General features: G+C 32.3%; 7 protein-coding genes across 7 annotated transcripts; 2 read left to right on the forward strand and 5 right to left on the reverse strand.

Annotated features, from left to right (window-relative positions):
* Positions 1-118: 118 nt before the first annotated feature.
* On the reverse strand, positions 119-1,060 carry TVAGG3_0264240 (intracellular sterol transport; the record flags this gene model as incomplete). Its single annotated transcript, XM_001582960.1, has 1 exon — positions 122-1,060. One exon carries the CDS (start codon positions 1,058-1,060, stop codon positions 122-124), a length of 939 nt encoding a protein of 312 aa, XP_001583010.1.
* Positions 1,061-1,409: 349 nt separating this feature from the next.
* Positions 1,410-2,561, reverse strand: TVAGG3_0264250 (intracellular sterol transport; the record flags this gene model as incomplete). Its single annotated transcript, XM_001582959.1, has 1 exon — positions 1,410-2,561. The coding sequence occupies one exon, from the start codon at positions 2,559-2,561 to the stop codon at positions 1,410-1,412; it is 1,152 nt and encodes a 383-aa protein (XP_001583009.1).
* An 828-nt stretch (positions 2,562-3,389) lies between these two features.
* TVAGG3_0264260 (clathrin binding) lies at positions 3,390-5,881 on the forward strand (the record flags this gene model as incomplete). The annotated part of the gene is made up of 1 exon (XM_001582958.1): positions 3,390-5,816. One exon carries the CDS (start codon positions 3,390-3,392, stop codon positions 5,814-5,816), a length of 2,427 nt encoding a protein of 808 aa, XP_001583008.1.
* An 813-nt stretch (positions 5,882-6,694) lies between these two features.
* On the forward strand, positions 6,695-9,262 carry TVAGG3_0264270 (armadillo (ARM) repeat-containing protein family; the record flags this gene model as incomplete). Its single annotated transcript, XM_001582957.1, has 1 exon — positions 6,695-9,238. The coding sequence occupies one exon, from the start codon at positions 6,695-6,697 to the stop codon at positions 9,236-9,238; it is 2,544 nt and encodes an 847-aa protein (XP_001583007.1).
* A 276-nt stretch (positions 9,263-9,538) lies between these two features.
* Positions 9,539-14,174, reverse strand: TVAGG3_0264280 (guanylate cyclase protein; the record flags this gene model as incomplete). The annotated part of the gene is made up of 1 exon (XM_001582956.1): positions 9,540-14,174. One exon carries the CDS (start codon positions 14,172-14,174, stop codon positions 9,540-9,542), a length of 4,635 nt encoding a protein of 1,544 aa, XP_001583006.1.
* A 1,755-nt stretch (positions 14,175-15,929) lies between these two features.
* On the reverse strand, positions 15,930-17,806 carry TVAGG3_0264290 (uncharacterized protein; the record flags this gene model as incomplete). Its single annotated transcript, XM_001582955.1, has 1 exon — positions 16,976-17,800. One exon carries the CDS (start codon positions 17,798-17,800, stop codon positions 16,976-16,978), a length of 825 nt encoding a protein of 274 aa, XP_001583005.1.
* Positions 17,807-18,055: 249 nt separating this feature from the next.
* Positions 18,056-18,993, reverse strand: TVAGG3_0264300 (uncharacterized protein; the record flags this gene model as incomplete). Its single annotated transcript, XM_001582954.1, has 1 exon — positions 18,056-18,979. The coding sequence occupies one exon, from the start codon at positions 18,977-18,979 to the stop codon at positions 18,056-18,058; it is 924 nt and encodes a 307-aa protein (XP_001583004.1).
* Positions 18,994-19,089: the final 96 nt, after the last annotated feature.

A 19,089-nucleotide genomic window follows, 5' to 3' on the forward strand; every position in this document is an offset into this window, starting at 1 on the left:
CTTTTCTAAGTTCTTAAATAATGTTACTAAGTTTTATTTATATTAATTAAAAGATTAGAATCAAATAGGAGGCTTAAATATATATAACTTAGATGAAATATTTTTAATTTGTAGTTATTTTTTATTGTGGAACATAATTTGCTGGAACTGTGAAGTTTTTAACCAGCATATCATACATAGCTTGGTTACCACGGGACATTTTCCTCAATTGTTCCAGTGCTTCTTCGCCTCTCAAGAACTGTGGTTTTCCAAGAGATGTTGCTGTGACAATGACTTCTCCTGGTTTAGCATCGGCTGGGAAAAGTGAAATTCCAGCTTGAGGAGAAACTGCCGCAGCTTGATCATTATATGGAACTTGTGGATTTGCTTGGGGAAGGGCTGTTCCTTGACCATAATTTGCTGGAACAGTATAAGTTCTAACAAGCATTTCAAGCATTGCTGGATTGCCTCCAGATATGTTTCTCAAGTGCTGCATTGCTTCTTCACCTCTTAAGAATTTAGGCTGTCCAAGTGTTGTTACTGAACAGATCAATTCGCCTGGCTTTGCGTCAGCTGGGAAAAGAGACATTCCGGCTGAAGGTGGACATGGTACTGTTGCACCACCTTGTGGAACGTATGGAGATGGGAACTGTGCTGGTGGCTGGCGTGTCCATTCTGCTGGGCCATCGTATGGTGTAAATGGTGTATGTTTTTCTGGGGCAATCTGAATTACAAAGTGAGCCTCACCAACTTTCTTATTTTTCTTATAAGGTGTCAACGGATACCATTCATCAATGACTTTACCAATTGGTATTGTGTCAAGATTAAACGTTATGTAGCCAAATTTGTCATTTGATGACATTGTATCATAATCTGAAAAGCGAAATTCAATTGTACTACCAGAATGGTAAAGAGGAATGTAAAATGTTTCATCCCATTTTGGATTATAAGTTTTTTTAATGACTTTTGTTTTTTCAACTTGCTTAGAGTCAATAAATATTTCAATAAATGGATCACACTTACCAAATAAGTCTTCCTTTGGCATATCTTTGGCTTCGATAGCACGTAAATTCAAATTCATTCCGAAAAGTGATATGATTTTTTCAATTAATGGAATTGATAAGTTTACAAAAAAATCGTAAATAAAAATAGCAAGATTAATTATTTTTGCTATATATTGATATAAAATTATTTCTTTAATGAAATTTTTGAGAAGGAAAAAACGGCGAAATTGGCATTTTCAAATAAAATATTTTGGGTGAAATACTGAAAAGTGATGTGAAATGTATTTTAGAATTTATTTAATTATATTTTGCAAGTGACATTTGCTATTGGCTTTTCAAATGAAAAGGAAATAATATGGAGAAACATCACTATTGGCAGAAACAAAAAAAATAAGGAAAATAATATATTAACTAACAAACTATGTTTTACTTCTGATTTGAGTTGTTTGGTGGTGGTGCTTGTTGGTTAGGAGGTGGCTGCTGGCCTTGTAGAGGATAGCCCTGAGGAGGATATTGGCCTTGAGGTGGCTGCTGTCCTTGAGGTGGTTGTCCTTGTGGAGGATATTGGCCTTGAGGTGGCTGCTGTCCTTGTGGAGGATATTGACCTTGAGGTGGCTGCTGTCCTTGATGTGGCTGTCCTTGTGGAGGATATTGTCCTTGAGGTGGATAAGCGCCTTGTGGTGGGTATTGTCCCGGTGGTGGATATGCTCCTTGAGGAGGATATCCTTGTGGTGGATAAGGGCCTTGTGGTGGATATCTATATGGAGGATAGCCTGGAGGTGGATATTGGCCCCAATTTGGTGGTACAGTGGCGGCCTTTAACATTTGTTCAAACAATTTTTTGTTACCACGGCATGCTTTTTGAAGATGTGCAACTGCTGCCTCACCTCTAAGTACTTCAACATGTGAAGGGCAATGCTTGTGTGAATATGCGGCTGTAACTATAACTTCACCTGGTTTAGCATCTGGTGGGAAGAGGCATGGGCCTCCTGGAAATCCCTGTGGAGGGAAACCTTGTGGTGGGAATCCTTGTGGAGGATAACCCTGTGGTGGGTATGCGCCTTGTGGAGGATATCCCTGCGGTGGGTATCCGCCTTGAGGAGGATATCCTTGTGGTGGATAGCCGCCTTGTGGTGGGTATGGAGCTGGGGCTGGTTGTTGGCGTGTCCAATTAGCTGGACCGTCAAAAGGAGTGAATGGTGTATGCTTTTCTGGTGCAATCTGCATGGCAAAGTGCGCTTTGCCAACCTTCTTGCCAGATTTGTATGGTGTCAATGAATACCATTCATCAACAACTTTTCCGATTGGTAAATTGTCGAGATTAAGTCTAATGTATCCGAATTTATCGTTGGAAGTGTTTTCATCATAGTCAGCAAAACGAAATTCGATGATACTTCCTGGGTAATGGAGTGGAAGATAAAATGTTTCATCCCACCTTGGATTATAAGTATTCTTCACATATTTTGTCTTCTTGACGTGCTTGTTATCGATATATATTTCAATAAATGGATCGCACTTTCCAAATAAATCCTCTTTTGGCATATCCTTTGCTTCAATAACGCGAAGATTTAAATTCATTTTGAAAAATGAGATGAAATTAAGAAATAACGGGATTAAAAAGTTTACAATTGATAAAATTATCAAAATGCCATGACCACAAAACTGGTTGAATATTACACAATTAAAACCCGAAACACCGTTGCACTTGAAAAGTGGCAAATATTTTATAGAATGCGATCAAAATGAACCAAGGCAAATTATTCGAAGCCAACAATATATACTGTTTTTACACGCGGATAGTTTGTTGGAAACATACGAGTCTAATTGATAGATTGGCAATGATATTTCGAATTACCTTTTGAATAACCTAATATCTTACATTTTTACTACACATATTCAATCTACATGATTTCTTATGTTCTATTGATTTAAAAACTTAAAGTTTAATACGTTCGAATATCTTTGAAGCATGAAGACTATTTTTGTGTCAAAACATATATTGCCTAACTTCATATATTGTATCTTTTGAATAATTCTTGTTCATTGATTAAAATTATTAAGAAATTTTTGTCTAATAAGTATTGATTTCTCATTCTCCTTACACACATACTTTTAGCTAAGTAAATGTTGTGATTTTGAGATTATTCAAAAATATAAAATATTGATTTGAAATATAATCGATTTGAAGCATATTCATTAAGAGTATTGTATATTTTGTAAAAATCAATTTGGTAGTTTGTTATTTATCATGTTTTTTCATGATTGAATATTTTGAAAATTTTAATATCTTATTTTCCAACGTCTAATCACCAGTGATCTTGTACACATGCATTTTTCTCCTTCCATATTTAGACTAATATCTGAATAATACCCATGATTACATCCGAACAGACCTTTCAATTTTCAATGTTTGAGTCTGAAGGAAAAGGAGAATTAAATAATCTTCGTAATGCGCTAGATGGAAATGACCCTAGTGAAAGGAAGAGAGCAGCCAAGCGAACAGTCTTTTTAATGAGAAGCGGTGAAAATGTTCGCTCATTGTTTGCATCAATGCTTCGCTGCGTCAAAACATCAGATTTAGAACTTAAGAAGTTAGCATATCTCTATCTTGTTCAATATTCTATTCAAGAACCAGAGCAAGCCATCATGGCAGTTAATACTTTTATCCAAGACTCACAAGACTACAACCCAATTGTCAGAGCACTTGCTGTTCGTACCATGTGCAGAATTAAACTCGAAAGTGTCGCTGAGCATATGATTCAGCCACTTAAACGCGCTTTACAAGATTCTGATCCATATGTTCGTAAAACAGCGACATATAGTGTTGCAAAACTCTACGAAATTATTCCAGAGGCCGTTGAAAACGCCAACCTCTTCAAAGATCTCCTTCTTCTTTTGAAGGACGAAAATCCAATGGTTGTCTCAAATACAACAGCCACAATCTTCGAAATCAATGAAAGAAGAACTACCCCGATATTCAAGCTCAACTCAGATACCCTTGCTCCTATTCTTTCAGCTCTTTCCTCTTGCAGCCAAGAATGTATGACAATTCTCTTCGACGCACTTGCTCGCTACACTCCGGAGTCAAAGGAGGATGCCACATTCCTCATTGACCGTCTCATTCCGTTCTTGAAGCACTCAAATCCAGCAGTTGTAATTGGTTCCTTCAGATGCATCTTCATGTTCTTAGAAATAGATGCAAGAGACACAAAGGAACTTTTCCCGCAGATTATTCCTCCATTTATTACCCTTGTTACATCTGCAGAACCACAAATTCAATATGTTGTTCTTAGAACTCTTTCTTTATTCGTCCAGAAATACCCGAAGGCACTATCAAAAGAAATACGCGTTTTCTTCTGCAAATACAACGATCCTTCCTACATAAAAATGGAAAAATTAGATATCATCATTACGATTTGCAATACAAGGTCAGCTAAGCTTATACTTGATGAGCTTCAGGAGTACTGCAATTCCGTCGATGTAGCTTTCGTTCGTAAGTCAATTAGAGCTGTCGGCCAAATTGCCATCAAAATTGAAAGCGCTGCACGCCGCTGCGTCGATATCCTGACCTCACTTGTACAAGGCAAGGCTGATTACGCTATAGAAGAAGCCGTTTGCGTTACATGCGACCTTCTCCGCAAATTCCCAGGCGAATTCGAAGGCATTATCTCTAACGTCTGCTCCAACCTTGAGATGATCAAGGAGCCAAGAGCAAAAGCCTCAGCAATCTGGATTTTGGGAGAATATTGCCAACATATCGATAATGTCGACGAAATCCTCGATACTTACTTAGAAACATTCCACGATGAACAGCAAATTGTTCAGTTACAACTCCTTACCGCTCTCGTTAAGGCATATCTTGAAAGACCAGAACAAACAAAAGATCAGCTTCAATTTATCTTAAACGAGGCCACGAAGGAAGGCAACTTCCCAGATGTAAAGAACAGAGCCGTTGTTTACTGGCGAATTCTCTCAAACGACCCAAGTATCGCGAAGAAAATCATTATTTTCCCGAAGTCTACAGTTGTTCACTCCGGCATCAACTTTGAGCCACACATCCTTGCAGAGCTCATCAAGAACATGGGAACTGTCTCCGGAGTCCTTCACGTTGTTCCATCTGATTTTGTCAGGCGAGTTAGATACGTTCCAGAGAACGATGAGGATGTAGATGGCGAGGATATTCATGACTGGCATCAAGTAAGACTCAACGATTCATCTATTATCGATTTATTCGCAGATTACGATTCGAATAACATTTACTTACGAATTGTGAACAAGTCCGGCCAACCACTGTCACAATTTGCCTTTGCCCTCAATGTCAATGCTCTCGGCATCTCCGCTAAGGGTCCAGGTGACTTCCCACAGCAGTTAAATACAATGGACGTTTGTGAAGTGACCATTCCAATACAAAGTGACCTTAAAACAGCTGTTTTGGACAAGACAGAGCTCATGATGGCCATCAAGACCAGCGCCGGAGCAGTTTACGCAGCTGACAGACTCCCAATTGAGTATTTCTTGTCTAAGGAAGGAGATAAAGGACAGGACGCGTTCAGACAAGGATTTACTTCGTTCACAAATGAATTCACATGCGAAGTTGAGAGTGCTACACTCGCAACTAAGGAGCAGCTTGCGAAGAGGAACGTCTTCTACGTCGGAAAGAACGCGGAACAGGCGAAGACATTTGTTCAGTTCGCTCTTGGAGAAGGACAAGTTTTCTTTGTGTGCGAAATCACTACACACGGTGATAACTTCTCTGTTACATTCAAGACAAACGGTGCTCCTTATCTTCCTGTTGTTGCTGCTTCTGCTTCAGCAATCTTGGCTCAGAAATGAAATTAATATTTTGTCTTTTCTTTTCTTTATGATATATAAAAATATAATATTTGAGTGATTGAAAATAATTACCTTTGGTTTTCTTCTTGTTCGAAATTATATAATCTTAGCCTTCACATTTTATCGATAAAAATGCATTATGTGAGCTGATGTTTTACTAAAATATCAACAAATCATCATTATCAAAGCTTGATTTTCTTCTTGGTCGAAATATAATCTTTGAAAATGAAGAATAAACTAATGTATATCATATGAATCATTATAAATGCAATATGTGAGCTGATTTTTTACTAAGATATCTATAAATAAGCATTAGTAATGCTTAATTTTAATGCAAATTCTATTGAAAAAGAGTAATTTTGGAGAAATGATCATGAAAATAGAAATCCATTTTCATGTATATAAATTCCATACCTTTCATTTTTGATAATTTTAAACTTTAGAATTCCAAAAAAAGTTTGAAAAATGAAAAATAATTTGAAAAAATATAAAAATTATGTGAAAATAACAAAAATGGAAAAAATTTGGAATTTTAGATGTACTGTATTATTACTTATTTAGCGAAATTTTTCATCTTCCTCATTAGAAATGTTATGATTTTACGAAAAAGATATTATATAGCATTGCAAATGTTGATTCAAAGTTTATTAGCACTTACTTTTTGAGATACTTCTCTATATAAATGACCATCATATTGAAATAGTCTTGAGAGTTTTCAAATACTGTTGAATTAATGAGTTTCATAATCCAAAACTCTAAGAAAGCGTGAATATCAAAAGAACAGTTACAAGAAGTATAGTACAATATCATAAGACTCTACCGACTAACAGTGGTATACTCTATAGAGTGGTAACCCAAAATTATTTTTTTTTTGACAAATGGATTTTGATGAGTTTTTTCAAGTGTTTAAGAATTCTATTTCGAATGATGAAAGAATTGGAAATGCATCAGAGTCAGCAATAAACATTTTTGCGCAACAGAATCCATCAAATTTCATAATATACCTTTATAGAATTTTAATTACACAAGAAGTAGAAGAAAATTATAGACTATTTGCTTTAATCAACCTTAAAAATCTCATAACTCCTTCCTATTCTCATAATATTAGCAGTATTCTCGAAGCTTTAAATCAAATTCAACCAGCAAATCAAAAGAACGATATTTTTGAAATATTTATGTACTACTCTCAGATTGAATGTAAGTTACAATCATTAGCTTGTCATTCCACAGCTTTATACTTTAGATTCGACATTGAAAATTATACGAATACAATAATCAATAGAATAAATGAAATGACATCTGCATCTGAGCAAGATATCAATGTACTTGTTGGAATTGGAAATATTTTTGTCGAATTATTTTTAAATTTAACGACAATGGAACTCAGGAAGTTTATAAGATATGCAAAAACAGAAATTGTCGCACAAATATACAATCTTTTTATATCAATTTTGAGTAATATTGAAATTGATGAGAAAATAAGAGAAATTTATTTAGAATGTATATATCAATTCTTTTTAAAGCTAGAACTGAAGCAATTTACAACAGACACGAACCCTGTTTTGACATTTTTCGAGTTACTTCCTAAAATTTTACCTTATACACAAGAGAAGTCATTTTCGATATGTCATACAATACTGTTACTCATTATACGTAAATATTATGCAAACATTGGTGAAGGATTTCAACAAATTTATTATATCGGAAATTGTGGACTCCAAATGGAGAATTTATCATTCAAATGCATTGCCATTGATTTCTGGTCTGATGTGGCGAAGATTAATAAGCAAATAATCAATGCAACAAAGAATTCTCAAAATTTAATTTTAAATAATGCAGAAAACATTGTTCCCATACTTGTAGAATGCTTGTCTATCTCAGAAAATCCAAGCGAAGAAGAGTATGATGCATGCAAAAAGGCTACAAAAGCTTTAAAAAACATTTCAATTATTCTTCCAAAGCAAATCCTTGATAATTACGGAAATGACATATGTAATTGGTTACAAAGTAATGATAAGAAAGCTATTTACAAAGCGTTGCTCCTTCTACACGCTTTTGTTTCTTCAAAGAAAACAATAATTTTTTCAGAATTTGTCATTTCACAGTTGCAATATATATTAAACAGATTCGGTGATGAAAATGTAATGATAAAGAAGCTAGCCATTGTTGTAATGTCTAAAATTGTTAAAGTTTTTCAAAATGATTTGAGAAATGAAGACAATATAGTTTCAATTGCCCTTGAATTCGTTAAAAGTGTCGATGATCCACAAAATCTTACCTATGGTTTACATTTTTTGTGTCCTGTTTTAGAAATAACAAATGAAGTGTTTTTGAACAATATTTATGAGGATGTATACTCATTCTTACTTGAAATCATGACGAATGAATCCATTTCCAATGAAGGAAACCTTCTTTTTGAAGCTTTTAACGCATTTGACATTTTAATTCAAAGAAAATGCGAGCATTTTAGGGAACTTAACATCAAAACAATTGAGACATTATTAAATTTAATAGAAACAACCCTTACAAGTTTCCAAAATTCAGTTGATAGCGTTCCTTTTCCAGATAGAAAGCTACAGCTTGCTTGTTTGTCGGTTTCCATCCTTTTGGATAATACCCCAAGCAGTTTGCTTGATTATGAGGCTATTGTTAATCAATTATTTAATATTTATAATAATTTTGACTTGCCAATAAGAGTTGACTTGTTTTTAGTCATAGAAAGTGTCATCAAAAATGACAAAGACAACATATTCTTGCAATTTGGGGATGCTTTCGTGATGTTTATAGAAAATGCTCTTAATTCTCAGATTCCTGATCTAATAGGTACTGCAGCAGAAGCATTTGGTTCATACATGTATGCCTACCGAGCCAATGCTATCTGTTACGGTCAAACTTTGGAACATATTTTATATATTTTACAAAATGATGCGACACCTCAATATCCAGTTGTTTACAGTCGCCTTATATCATGTGTTGGCCTTGTTCTCACCGGAGTTAGAGAGCAAATGCCAGATAATGTTTTTTCTCAGATTATTGAAATTTTAACATCATTTATGAATACAAAAGTCGAAGAAAATGAAAAAGAGAACTATATAGAAGTCATTCCATCTATTTTGCAAACTCTGAAAAGGTTATTTGCCACATCTGAAGAAAATCATGACCAACAGTTCATTAGATGGACTAAGAAAAACGTATTTTCAACATTCATATCTCAAATATGGGAAAACAAGATATTTAATGATCAAATTTTGTCTTTAATTCTTGATCTACTTGAAACAATAGGAAATGTACTGAAAGGAAATATCTCCGTATCATTAAGAACACCAACTATCAAATATTTAGTTGAAGAAGCTTTGTTTTCGTTCGATGAGAACTTATCCGAGAAATCAGAGAAATTCAGAGTTCTACTTGATAAATTATAGATTATTTTGTTTGTAATATTAAACTTATACTATCTATTTATTCATCTTTTAACATTTTTAAAAAATTATTTTTATATAGAAAAAAATTCTTGTTAACAGTATAATAATTACTACACTTATAAATAATTAGAAGGTATTCTATAGTAATGACAATGTTTTTTGGGACAATTTTTCATCTCAAAATATTTTAAAGGATAATCAACTTCACAACATAATATATGAGGTATACAGAAGGAAAAAGATATTTTGGTAATTACGAAAGAAATTCAAACAAGTTTTTATATAACAATTATAATAATTTTCATGGTTCGACAATATATGTAAACATTTTTCCTTTTTTGACATCAATTTCTCCTCTTTCTTTGATGTCGAAGTTCTGTCCGTAGATTAATTCGTAAACAGATCTTGAGATATGGACTTTCATTGGAATACCGTGGCTTTCCATTTCATGAGCAATGTTAATTGCAGGGCCAAGTATTTCGAAAGTTGGTTTCTCTGTTCCAATAACACCAGCAACAATAGGACCACCGGTGTTTATACCAACTCTGATTCTAAGTTTTTCATTTTCTTGTTCATCAATTTCTAACAATTTCTTAATGACTTTGCATCCGAAATCAACAACTTCCTTTGCATGAACAGGTGGTTGATTTACTTCATCAAATATACCACCGGCAGCCATATAACAATCACCAATGCATTTGATCTTTGTCATTGTTTTATGAGCATTTGTAATAACATCAAATTCTTTGAACATGATATTCAACATTCTCATGACATATTGAGCATCATGAGAACCACACCAAGGTGTGAATTCAACAACATCCAAGAACAAGATTGTTGCTGATTGGCAAGCGAAAGAAATATTCTTTTCACCAGCTTGTACTTTAACAACCAACATTGGTGGTAAGATTGATGCCAACATTGCATCAGATTTCTTCTTTTCATCTTCAATAAGTTTTTCATGTCTGTAATTTTGTGTCTGATCTCTACCAAAGAAAATTCTATTTGATCCAACAAATATTGATGTGAAATTAATGTATGCATCAGATTTCGATCTCGAGCAATATGATATCAAAGTTGTTTGTTTCTTGAAAACATCCTCAACTTTTTCTGTGGATTTGAATTTTTCTTCATTGAAGAACTCAGAAATATGTCTTTTAACAACATCTTCTGAGTTCAAATTGAATAAACTCTCGAAAGCATGGTTAACAGCTACAATCTTCCCTGTCTGCTCTTCAACAACAATGATGATATCATTGATACTGTTGAAAATTTCATCAGATATCTTTGCATATTTTTCTAAATTCGATTGATCATTAATAGAATAATCACCATTAATAAGATCCATCAATCTTTGGTTTCCAAGTAATGTATCTGCAGGAACTTTAAGCAATAATGTGAAATAGAACTTCATCAATCTATCTTCTCTCTTTGTAACAAGCTTTATATAAATAATGATAATAAAAGCAACAACAATAATAATTGATGAACATTTTATCATTTCCATCTTTTCATCATCGATTTGTGCCTGGATTTCTGTGACATAGCGCATACCACCTTGGTAAGGAATAGATTCGTATATTTCAATTGGACCAACTTGGAACAAATCTCTTGCGAAATCGCTGCTTACATCAATATATAATGGATTTGTATCATTTTCCATGAATGTTGTATATCTCTTAACATAAGATGCGACAATAAATAATTGATCAGACAAAGTGAAACAATGCACACTATCCATCAATGACTTGTATTGATTATCATCTACAGTGCATGTCAAGAATCTTTGTGCATTTGAAATAACTGTATCTAAATTAGGGAATGGTAATTCATTATTTCCTGATTTACCGCCTAATAAAACAGTATTAATTGACTTGATTAATAATGGAAGAATCAAGTTGATTCCTGATACATCCATTTCTTTGTTAACAATGTAATTATTGAATGCAAATCCAAACTTAAAGATAGTTCCAATTATTCCATACAAATATGCTGCAATTCCGAAAAGGAAATCTAACTGAGAACAGTTGTTTATCATAACTAAAGCAGTATTTCTGAAACTCTTGTATGAAATTGCAAATGCAACGACAACTAATATTAATATTAAAAAGAATGACATGAAATTAGAAACTTCAATTGATGTTTCTGCTGATCTTGAATCTGAAATTGAACTAAAAAGTTTGATGATTGTTTCTTCTTGTCTATTTATCTCTTGGTCAGAATATTTCTGATCTGAATCACTTCCTTTAATTGTGTTATATGATGAAGAAATTGTTGACAAAACAGTCTTTGGTAATGTTGTAAAGCTCTGGAGAATTTGATTCTTGTCAAACATCAATTTCTTGTATTGTATTGTATAAACAATAGGAATTGCAATGATGTTTACTGCACAAAGAACAATCAATGCAATCTTGAAAGCCTTGATTTGCTTTCTGTTTGTATCTTTGACTTCATTAGCTAATAAATTTGATGCATTGTTAAGATTATTAATTGGTGAATAATAGTTATTCATTACAGTCAAGAAATCTCCATTTTCAACAATGTCATATGTATAATTTTCATATCCCAAAAGATCAGAGCTTTTCACTGATAAGAGGAAGACAGAATCTTCTACATTTAACTGCAAGGTTGAAGTGTTTTCGAGATTAAAGTACTGCGTGAAATTGATGCTCTTTCCATATGTGTACTCTCTCATTTGGTCCATTCTTTCATTACCTTCTTTATATGTTCTAACTCCATCAAGGAAAGTAATGCAATATTCAACAATAGATATCATATGTTGCAAGATTCCGAGGTTATCTTTTTCTCCAGCATAACCTTGTGATTCAAATTTAGGACCAAGTTCTATTGGTTTCATTAGTTTCTTTGAAGGATCTTTAGGATTATCAAGTCTTGTCATTATATATGTTTGCAACATTGTTGGAACCATTGTCAGCATGTTTCTGACATAAGAAAATCCTTGGAACATTGCAATTGGTTCTTTAACAACTGTAACATAATAGTTGAACAAAAGAATAAGAACTAACAGCGGAAGGAAAATCAAAATAAACCATAATGCAAATGTTGAAAAATAGATGAAATTAATAGCAGGAATTTTGTGTTTGTTAACAGATTTCAAGATCAATTCGTATTTGTCTAAATTGGTGTCATCTTCTGTAAATATCTTATTCATGCTGTCATTGAATTCATCATTTGCATTTTGTTGAATTTGTTCTGCAATGAAACTTGCATCTTTGCATGAAACAGGAATATTTGGCATTGCTGCAATACCTAAATCATGGATGTAATCTGTATTTACTCTGATTCCTCTTTGCATCTTGTTAAGAACTAAGTTTGCATTCTTTGCTCCAACATTGTCACCATTGATATCTTGCAAAAATGTTACATATTGCTTGTAGACAAATTTGTTATTTGGATATTGTCTCATCAAATTGGACAACTCTTTGTCACACTCTTCAATGTTTGCTAATGATGTTTTTACGGCTGAATTGACTTCATTTATGTTACCTTGTAAAACCAAATCCCAAACATTACGTAGTTTGTTCTTAGTTTTGTTGAACTGTTTGTTCATTTTTGAGAGTTTTGATTTTAATTGACTTGTAAGAGCTACTTCTCTTGTTTTAGTGATGTTTTCAATGTTCATTATAATCATTTTTCTTAATCCATCATCAGTTTTGAAAGTTGCCAATGTTTCAGCAATGAACAACAACTGACGATTTAGATCTGGATAAATAGCGGTGAATTTGGCGAACAACATCCAGATAGAAACATCTTCATGCCATTCGTTTGTTGCCAATTTGAAGATTGTGAAATCGGTACAAACAGGATGGCAGTTTGTGTATCCAGAAACAAGAATCTGTTTGAATTTTCTCTTTGAGCTAACAGTGATGTCTTGTGTCTCTTGGATTTCATCTAGAATCTTCAAATCTTTGTTAACTCGGTTCTTTAAAACGAAAGAGAATGTAAGGAAAACAACAAAAGAAATGCCAAAATACATGGCAAAGAAGTATTCATTCCAAGTCTTGTTTGTAAACAAAGGAACAAGATTTAGAAGACAAGTTATTACACCAACAATTGAACCAGAAATGACAAAAACTTGGTGATTGAGATCAAGGAATGTTCCATATCCGAAAACCGATAAAATACAAGTGGAATATGTTATGGCTGAAAAAATCATCATCACGAGAGTCGCCCATTTGGAGAAATGTGTGGCCAAACCTGCAAATAAATTCACTAAAATTGCTCCGAAAAACAAAAATTCTTGTGGTCTTCCTTCTAAGGTCAGGAAACTTGTGGGTCTGAATACTAATGTGTTACTGAACGAGCTATAGAATGAAACCATGTACAAATATGAAACAACAAGAGTAACGATTATTAAAATTATTAGGCTTGTTTTGACTGCAATAGCTTTTGTAATGAATCCTGATATCATCAGTCCAAGATAATGTGCAACAAGTGGTGGGAAATAGAAAGCAATAATGGAAACCAAGATATAAATTATAATTGCAGTGGTTTTAGGGATTTTACTTGTTTTCATATATATTGCTGACGAAATAATAAGCGAAATTGCCAAAATGATCATAATTGATGTTAAAATTATTAATAAAATATAAGCGCCGTCATCCCTGTATTGGGTTGGTATTATATGAAATAAGATGGATATGATGGAGATTGTATTATAAGATAACGTTCCTTTCTCAAATATTAATGAATTTGCTTCAAAAAAGGATGCACCCATTAGTTGGAACAATCTGAGTATTGACATTAAAGAATAGAACGAAGGCATTTTAGGAACAAAGATATCACAGTAGTTAAAGAAAGCAATAAACGAATTAAAAATCTTTTCCGATATCGGAATATCTATTAGACCATCGTATCTGTTGTTAATCGCTGCGAAGTTGATGTTCTGACTTGATGATGTGCTTCCTGAGATCATAATCTTATAAAAATAATGAGTAACGGTTTATTTATTTCAATAGGATACGCTTTATTCTCAATTTTTGATGACTTTGAAATTTTTGAATATGTCGCCAATCGTGGGTTTCCTACAATTAAACACTGCTTTTCAAATATATGTCTTTGAGAATTTTGATAAACCGGAGTTCAATTCATCTTCTCAAATTCGATTTTTTCAGCAATGCCGATTTGTCAGTTATATTTCTGCAATATGTAGAATGCATGATACAATATTACAAAATTGCGAAAATTTCTGAACCGTTGACAAAATTTTTTACAAGAGAAGATTTGTTCTTTGCGTCAGAAAATTCTAAAAAGATGATAAGCAAATTTCATTAAAATTCACGCAAATTATACATTAGGAGATTGATACCAATGCATAGTAAATCGCGGTTAAGAGTATTCTCCACTTTGTTGTTTCAAATATATAATTTGTCGACAAGAACAAGAAATAGCTTAAACATGCATGTACTCAATACAAAGATAGACAATTCTACAACCAAATTGCAATATTTTAGATTTTTAATATAATCGATAATTATTATTTTATAAAAAATCATATAAACGTGATTTTATTGCGCAAATACTATACCCTAATTTGAAATGTACTAATTGTCTGAAAAAAATATTTTATTTTTAAAATCTCTTTACTAACTTAAGCATCACTCTTTTGATCTAAATGATGAAGCTTTTCCTTAAGAACACAAAGAATTGCTAATATTATATTTTATTAGAGTTATTAGTTTGAAAGAAATAAACTTTTGTTCACAATTTACTTCCGCAATTCATGAAATATCACTTTCAACCATATTAAAATACAAAATAGTTTCTACTAAAATATGTTTGGAATCAAAGTGTGCTGTAATCAAAATCTAAAGAAATTAATACAAGAGACAATATGTTTATGCATAATATATTATCGTTATATGGAGATAAAAGAATTTTAGATCCGAAATCGTATAATTTTTAAAAGAAATATGCTTTGTTACTACTTGTATCGATTGTAAAGTTTATGATATGGAGACCCATATATTTTATGCCTTCTACATAAGGAAATGATATTTTTACTGAAAATGCAGCGAGTTCAAATGCGTAAGAGTTATAACCTGTATAATGACAAGTCAGAAAAACGACAAACCCATATGCATCGTAATGCCCAAATAATTTAAAGGTTTAGGCTACAAAACGAATAATCAATGATTTTCTTTTCTGCTTTTCTTACGAAAATTGAAATATTTATATTAGTCTGATAATGTGATTTATAAATGATTCAAAAAAATTTATATCAAATTTGGCCAACTCGACAGTTTGATTTTTCAAATTTTCTACAAATAATCAATATCTATGAGTAAAGATATTAAATTTAGTAACGAAAAATATATGAGAGCTTTTTTTCTCCTTTCAAAAAGTCAGAATTGATACATTAAATCACAGTTATTAAGACCATGAGAAAACAATTCAAAAATCATTGTCATCATAATTGAAACCTTACAAATTTAAACGTTTTTTATTTGATTTTATAATTATCGTTATGATTTAATCGGAGAGAATGTCCGCCACATTTTATAAAAGTAAGTATATATTCTAGTCCATCAATAATACATTCACCTTGATTGAAAGTTTTTGATAGATATAAAATTTTTGACAACGCTCAACTTTTGTTAGTGCTAACAGAATTTTTGAATGGAAATCTGGCCTTCGTTTTAAATTTGATTTTTTGATTAGTAAAATCTATTTTTATTTATGACCTACGTATCTTTCATGTCGCTCAGTCAGAGCAAGAAAAGCCAATTGCATCAATCAGCATGCGAGCAACCATTTTATATCCATATCGAATCGTTTTACATTGATAAAGATTCAGGAATTACTTTTTATATAATACAGGTTGGAATTCAAGATGACAATGAAATTCTGCAGAAAAATATAGCAGTAAGGTACTCACAGTTAGAAAAATTAAACAGAGAACTGCACCAACAATTTCCAAATAACACAGAATTCCCTCCTTTCCCTCCTAAGAAGTACATTTTTAATACAAATATTAACTTCTTAAAGAAGCGTTCTGAAGATCTCCAACATTACCTATCAGCGCTTTCAAAAATACCATATATACTTGATAGTAATGATTTTAGAACTATCTTCCAGATCGATGCTAATACCATCTGAATTGAATGCTATTAGCATGCAAATAACTGTTATATGAATTGTTTTTGAATAAATTATAATATTATATGCGGCTAAAAATAAAAATATAGGTATTTTGATCTATAATATGAACAATATTCATTATGCACTGATGAGTCAGGAAATATTTAATTTGAATACTTCTAAAATCTTCTCTGTCAGAATTTTTAAATTGTGATCAATAAATATCGTACTTTCACAAATGCATAACTCTAGTTAGATGATCTTAGTAGTACATTAATTTGCCCAAAATACAAATATTATGTTGATCAAATTTAAATAATGGTCTTAACACTAACATATCTTATACACTTAATGTATGCACCAATACAAAGAAAATGTCTAGCTTAGATATATCAAATACGATCAGAAAGTAGAACAATTCAATTGATCGGTAAAATTTAATGAATTTTAATGCATCTTGATTAAAAAATAAAGATAAAATACGCGCGAGTATCAAAATATAACACTAATTACTGTTGAATCAAATTTTATTAAGAAAAATTTCAATAATTTCAAATTTTTTAAACTCTAACATAAAAACAGATCACAGTTAGCTAATATCATAAATAAATACAAACTTTATATCTATATCAACAACTAATCAGAAGTTTCATACGAAGAATTTACACTATTTTTGCTGCCTTGATATTGAAACACTCCACCTTTTGGCTTCGGAAGGTTAAGGTTTCCCTTTGGAGGGGCGCGTTTTGGAACACCCATCAATGGATTCCAAGGTTCGATTGATTCTGTTGTTGTTCCAGTAACTGAATATGTCTCATCATCACTTGGTGGCTTGGGCTTTGCTTTTGATGTTTTCTTTTTTGGTTTTGATGGGACTAAAGGTGGTGGTAATTTTGCTGATTGTTTTGGTGATTCTTTTTTAGCTTTTGTATTCTTAGATTTCTCTTCTTTGGGTGATTCACCGTATACAGGCTTTAACGGCGGTGGAATAGAATATTTTGGTAATGGTGATTTTGTTGCCTCTGTTCCTTCATCTAAATGCGAATAAAGTTTTTGTATTTGAGCAGAAAGCCTATCTCTGTTTTCGTAAAATGGATCAGTAACGTTTTTCATCCATTCTTTTTCTAAAGCTTGTATAGGATGAGAACTTTTTGGTATTTGCAATTCTTTATCATGTGGCGTGTAATTTGATACTTCAAATATTTCTGATTTTTTAGATTCAATAGCTATTGCATCTAACGTATTGTTATATTTCTTGTTTGTTAAAAATTCAATGACAAAATCGGCAGCTATCTGATTTGGCTTTGTTTTTTTGAACTGTCTGTATGGTTTCATCACATCAATATCTTGTTTTTGAGCTTCTTCGTCTATTTTTGCAAGAAAAAAGGAATACAACTTCATGAATGTTCCGTTTTTCTTCATTGTCTCTAAAACTCGATTATTCAGCTGCTCATCACTCATTTGCTCGTTTAAAATATCAAAAAAGTGTCAGAATCATTCTTTCAAACTTATACACATTTTTTGATAAATTTTCAATCCATTATCAAACTGAATCATCATAGAACCAAAAATTTTTGTGTTTTCAATTCAAATTGAATGAAAATCTCAATTTCGTATTTTTGGCCTTGAGAGATGTTATATATGTGTAAATTCATGAACATTAATATATTTATACAAACAAATATGATTAAACAAATAAAATAAAGGTAAATTCGATTAATTCTTCTTTGAATTAATTCTTCTCCTTATTCTTGATCTTCTACGACAGCAGCAAATTATCAATATAATTAATAATATGGCTGCACCTATACTAGAAATAATTATCGCAATAGTCAACAAAGAATCAGGTTTTGAATATTTATCATCATCTGAAACAACCCCAGGGATATTGTCAAATGCTGCTTCAGGGATTTTTGAATTCGTTATATCGCTTGCGGTATAAATACCAGCAGCTTGGGGCATAATACCAAGAAATTGAGGAATTCGCTTATTTTCTCTCAATTGAACTGTAACTCCAATAACACGTGTGGCAGAGTCGTTGTTATCTATAGCAATATCAGCATAATTATCATAAATTCCTCCACCGTCGTATTGAGATGACTTTTCATCCATATAAGATGATTTACTGTAATACGATATTGATATATCTGAATTTGGATTTGTATAATTTAATATAATCGAAGAAGCTGAAATTGCAAGCAGACCTTCGCAAATATTACTTGTCTGAGTTATCTTGATTGTAAGGTGCGAAAATGTTGTTACATAAATCTGTGCAACTACAGATTTGTTATTTGGACAAATCTTTGTATATTCGTAAGGTACAAAAAGTATAATTTGCGTTGTTGATGATTTTATAACAGTGTATCCGATCTGACTCTCAAAAAGAATTAGCACAGCGTTATCAGTTGATCCGATGTCTTCGTATTCAAGGGAATCGCTGGGGAGATAATAACCGGTTAGCGTTAAATTTTGTCCAAAGAAGAATCCAGATGAAGTTAACAAACATTTTGGTTCTCCGGCCGAAATTTTATAAGCAAAATCTGAAGAAGGGGAAACATTATTACAGATTGAGTTGAGAGTTGCGGAGGATGTACGAATATCTTTCAATATCAGTGCAAAGAAAAAGCCGTTCCTCTGCATCTCATACAAAAATCTTCGTACAAAAAAATCTAAAGGTTGCTCAAATGCCTTCTCAATTTTTTCATAATCCTTAGAAAAACGAATAATGTTTACAAAATTGATTTCTCTCA

Source organism: Trichomonas vaginalis, chromosome V (genome assembly GCF_026262505.1).
Source record: "Trichomonas vaginalis G3 chromosome V, whole genome shotgun sequence".
NCBI lineage: Eukaryota > Parabasalia > Trichomonadida > Trichomonadidae > Trichomonas > Trichomonas vaginalis.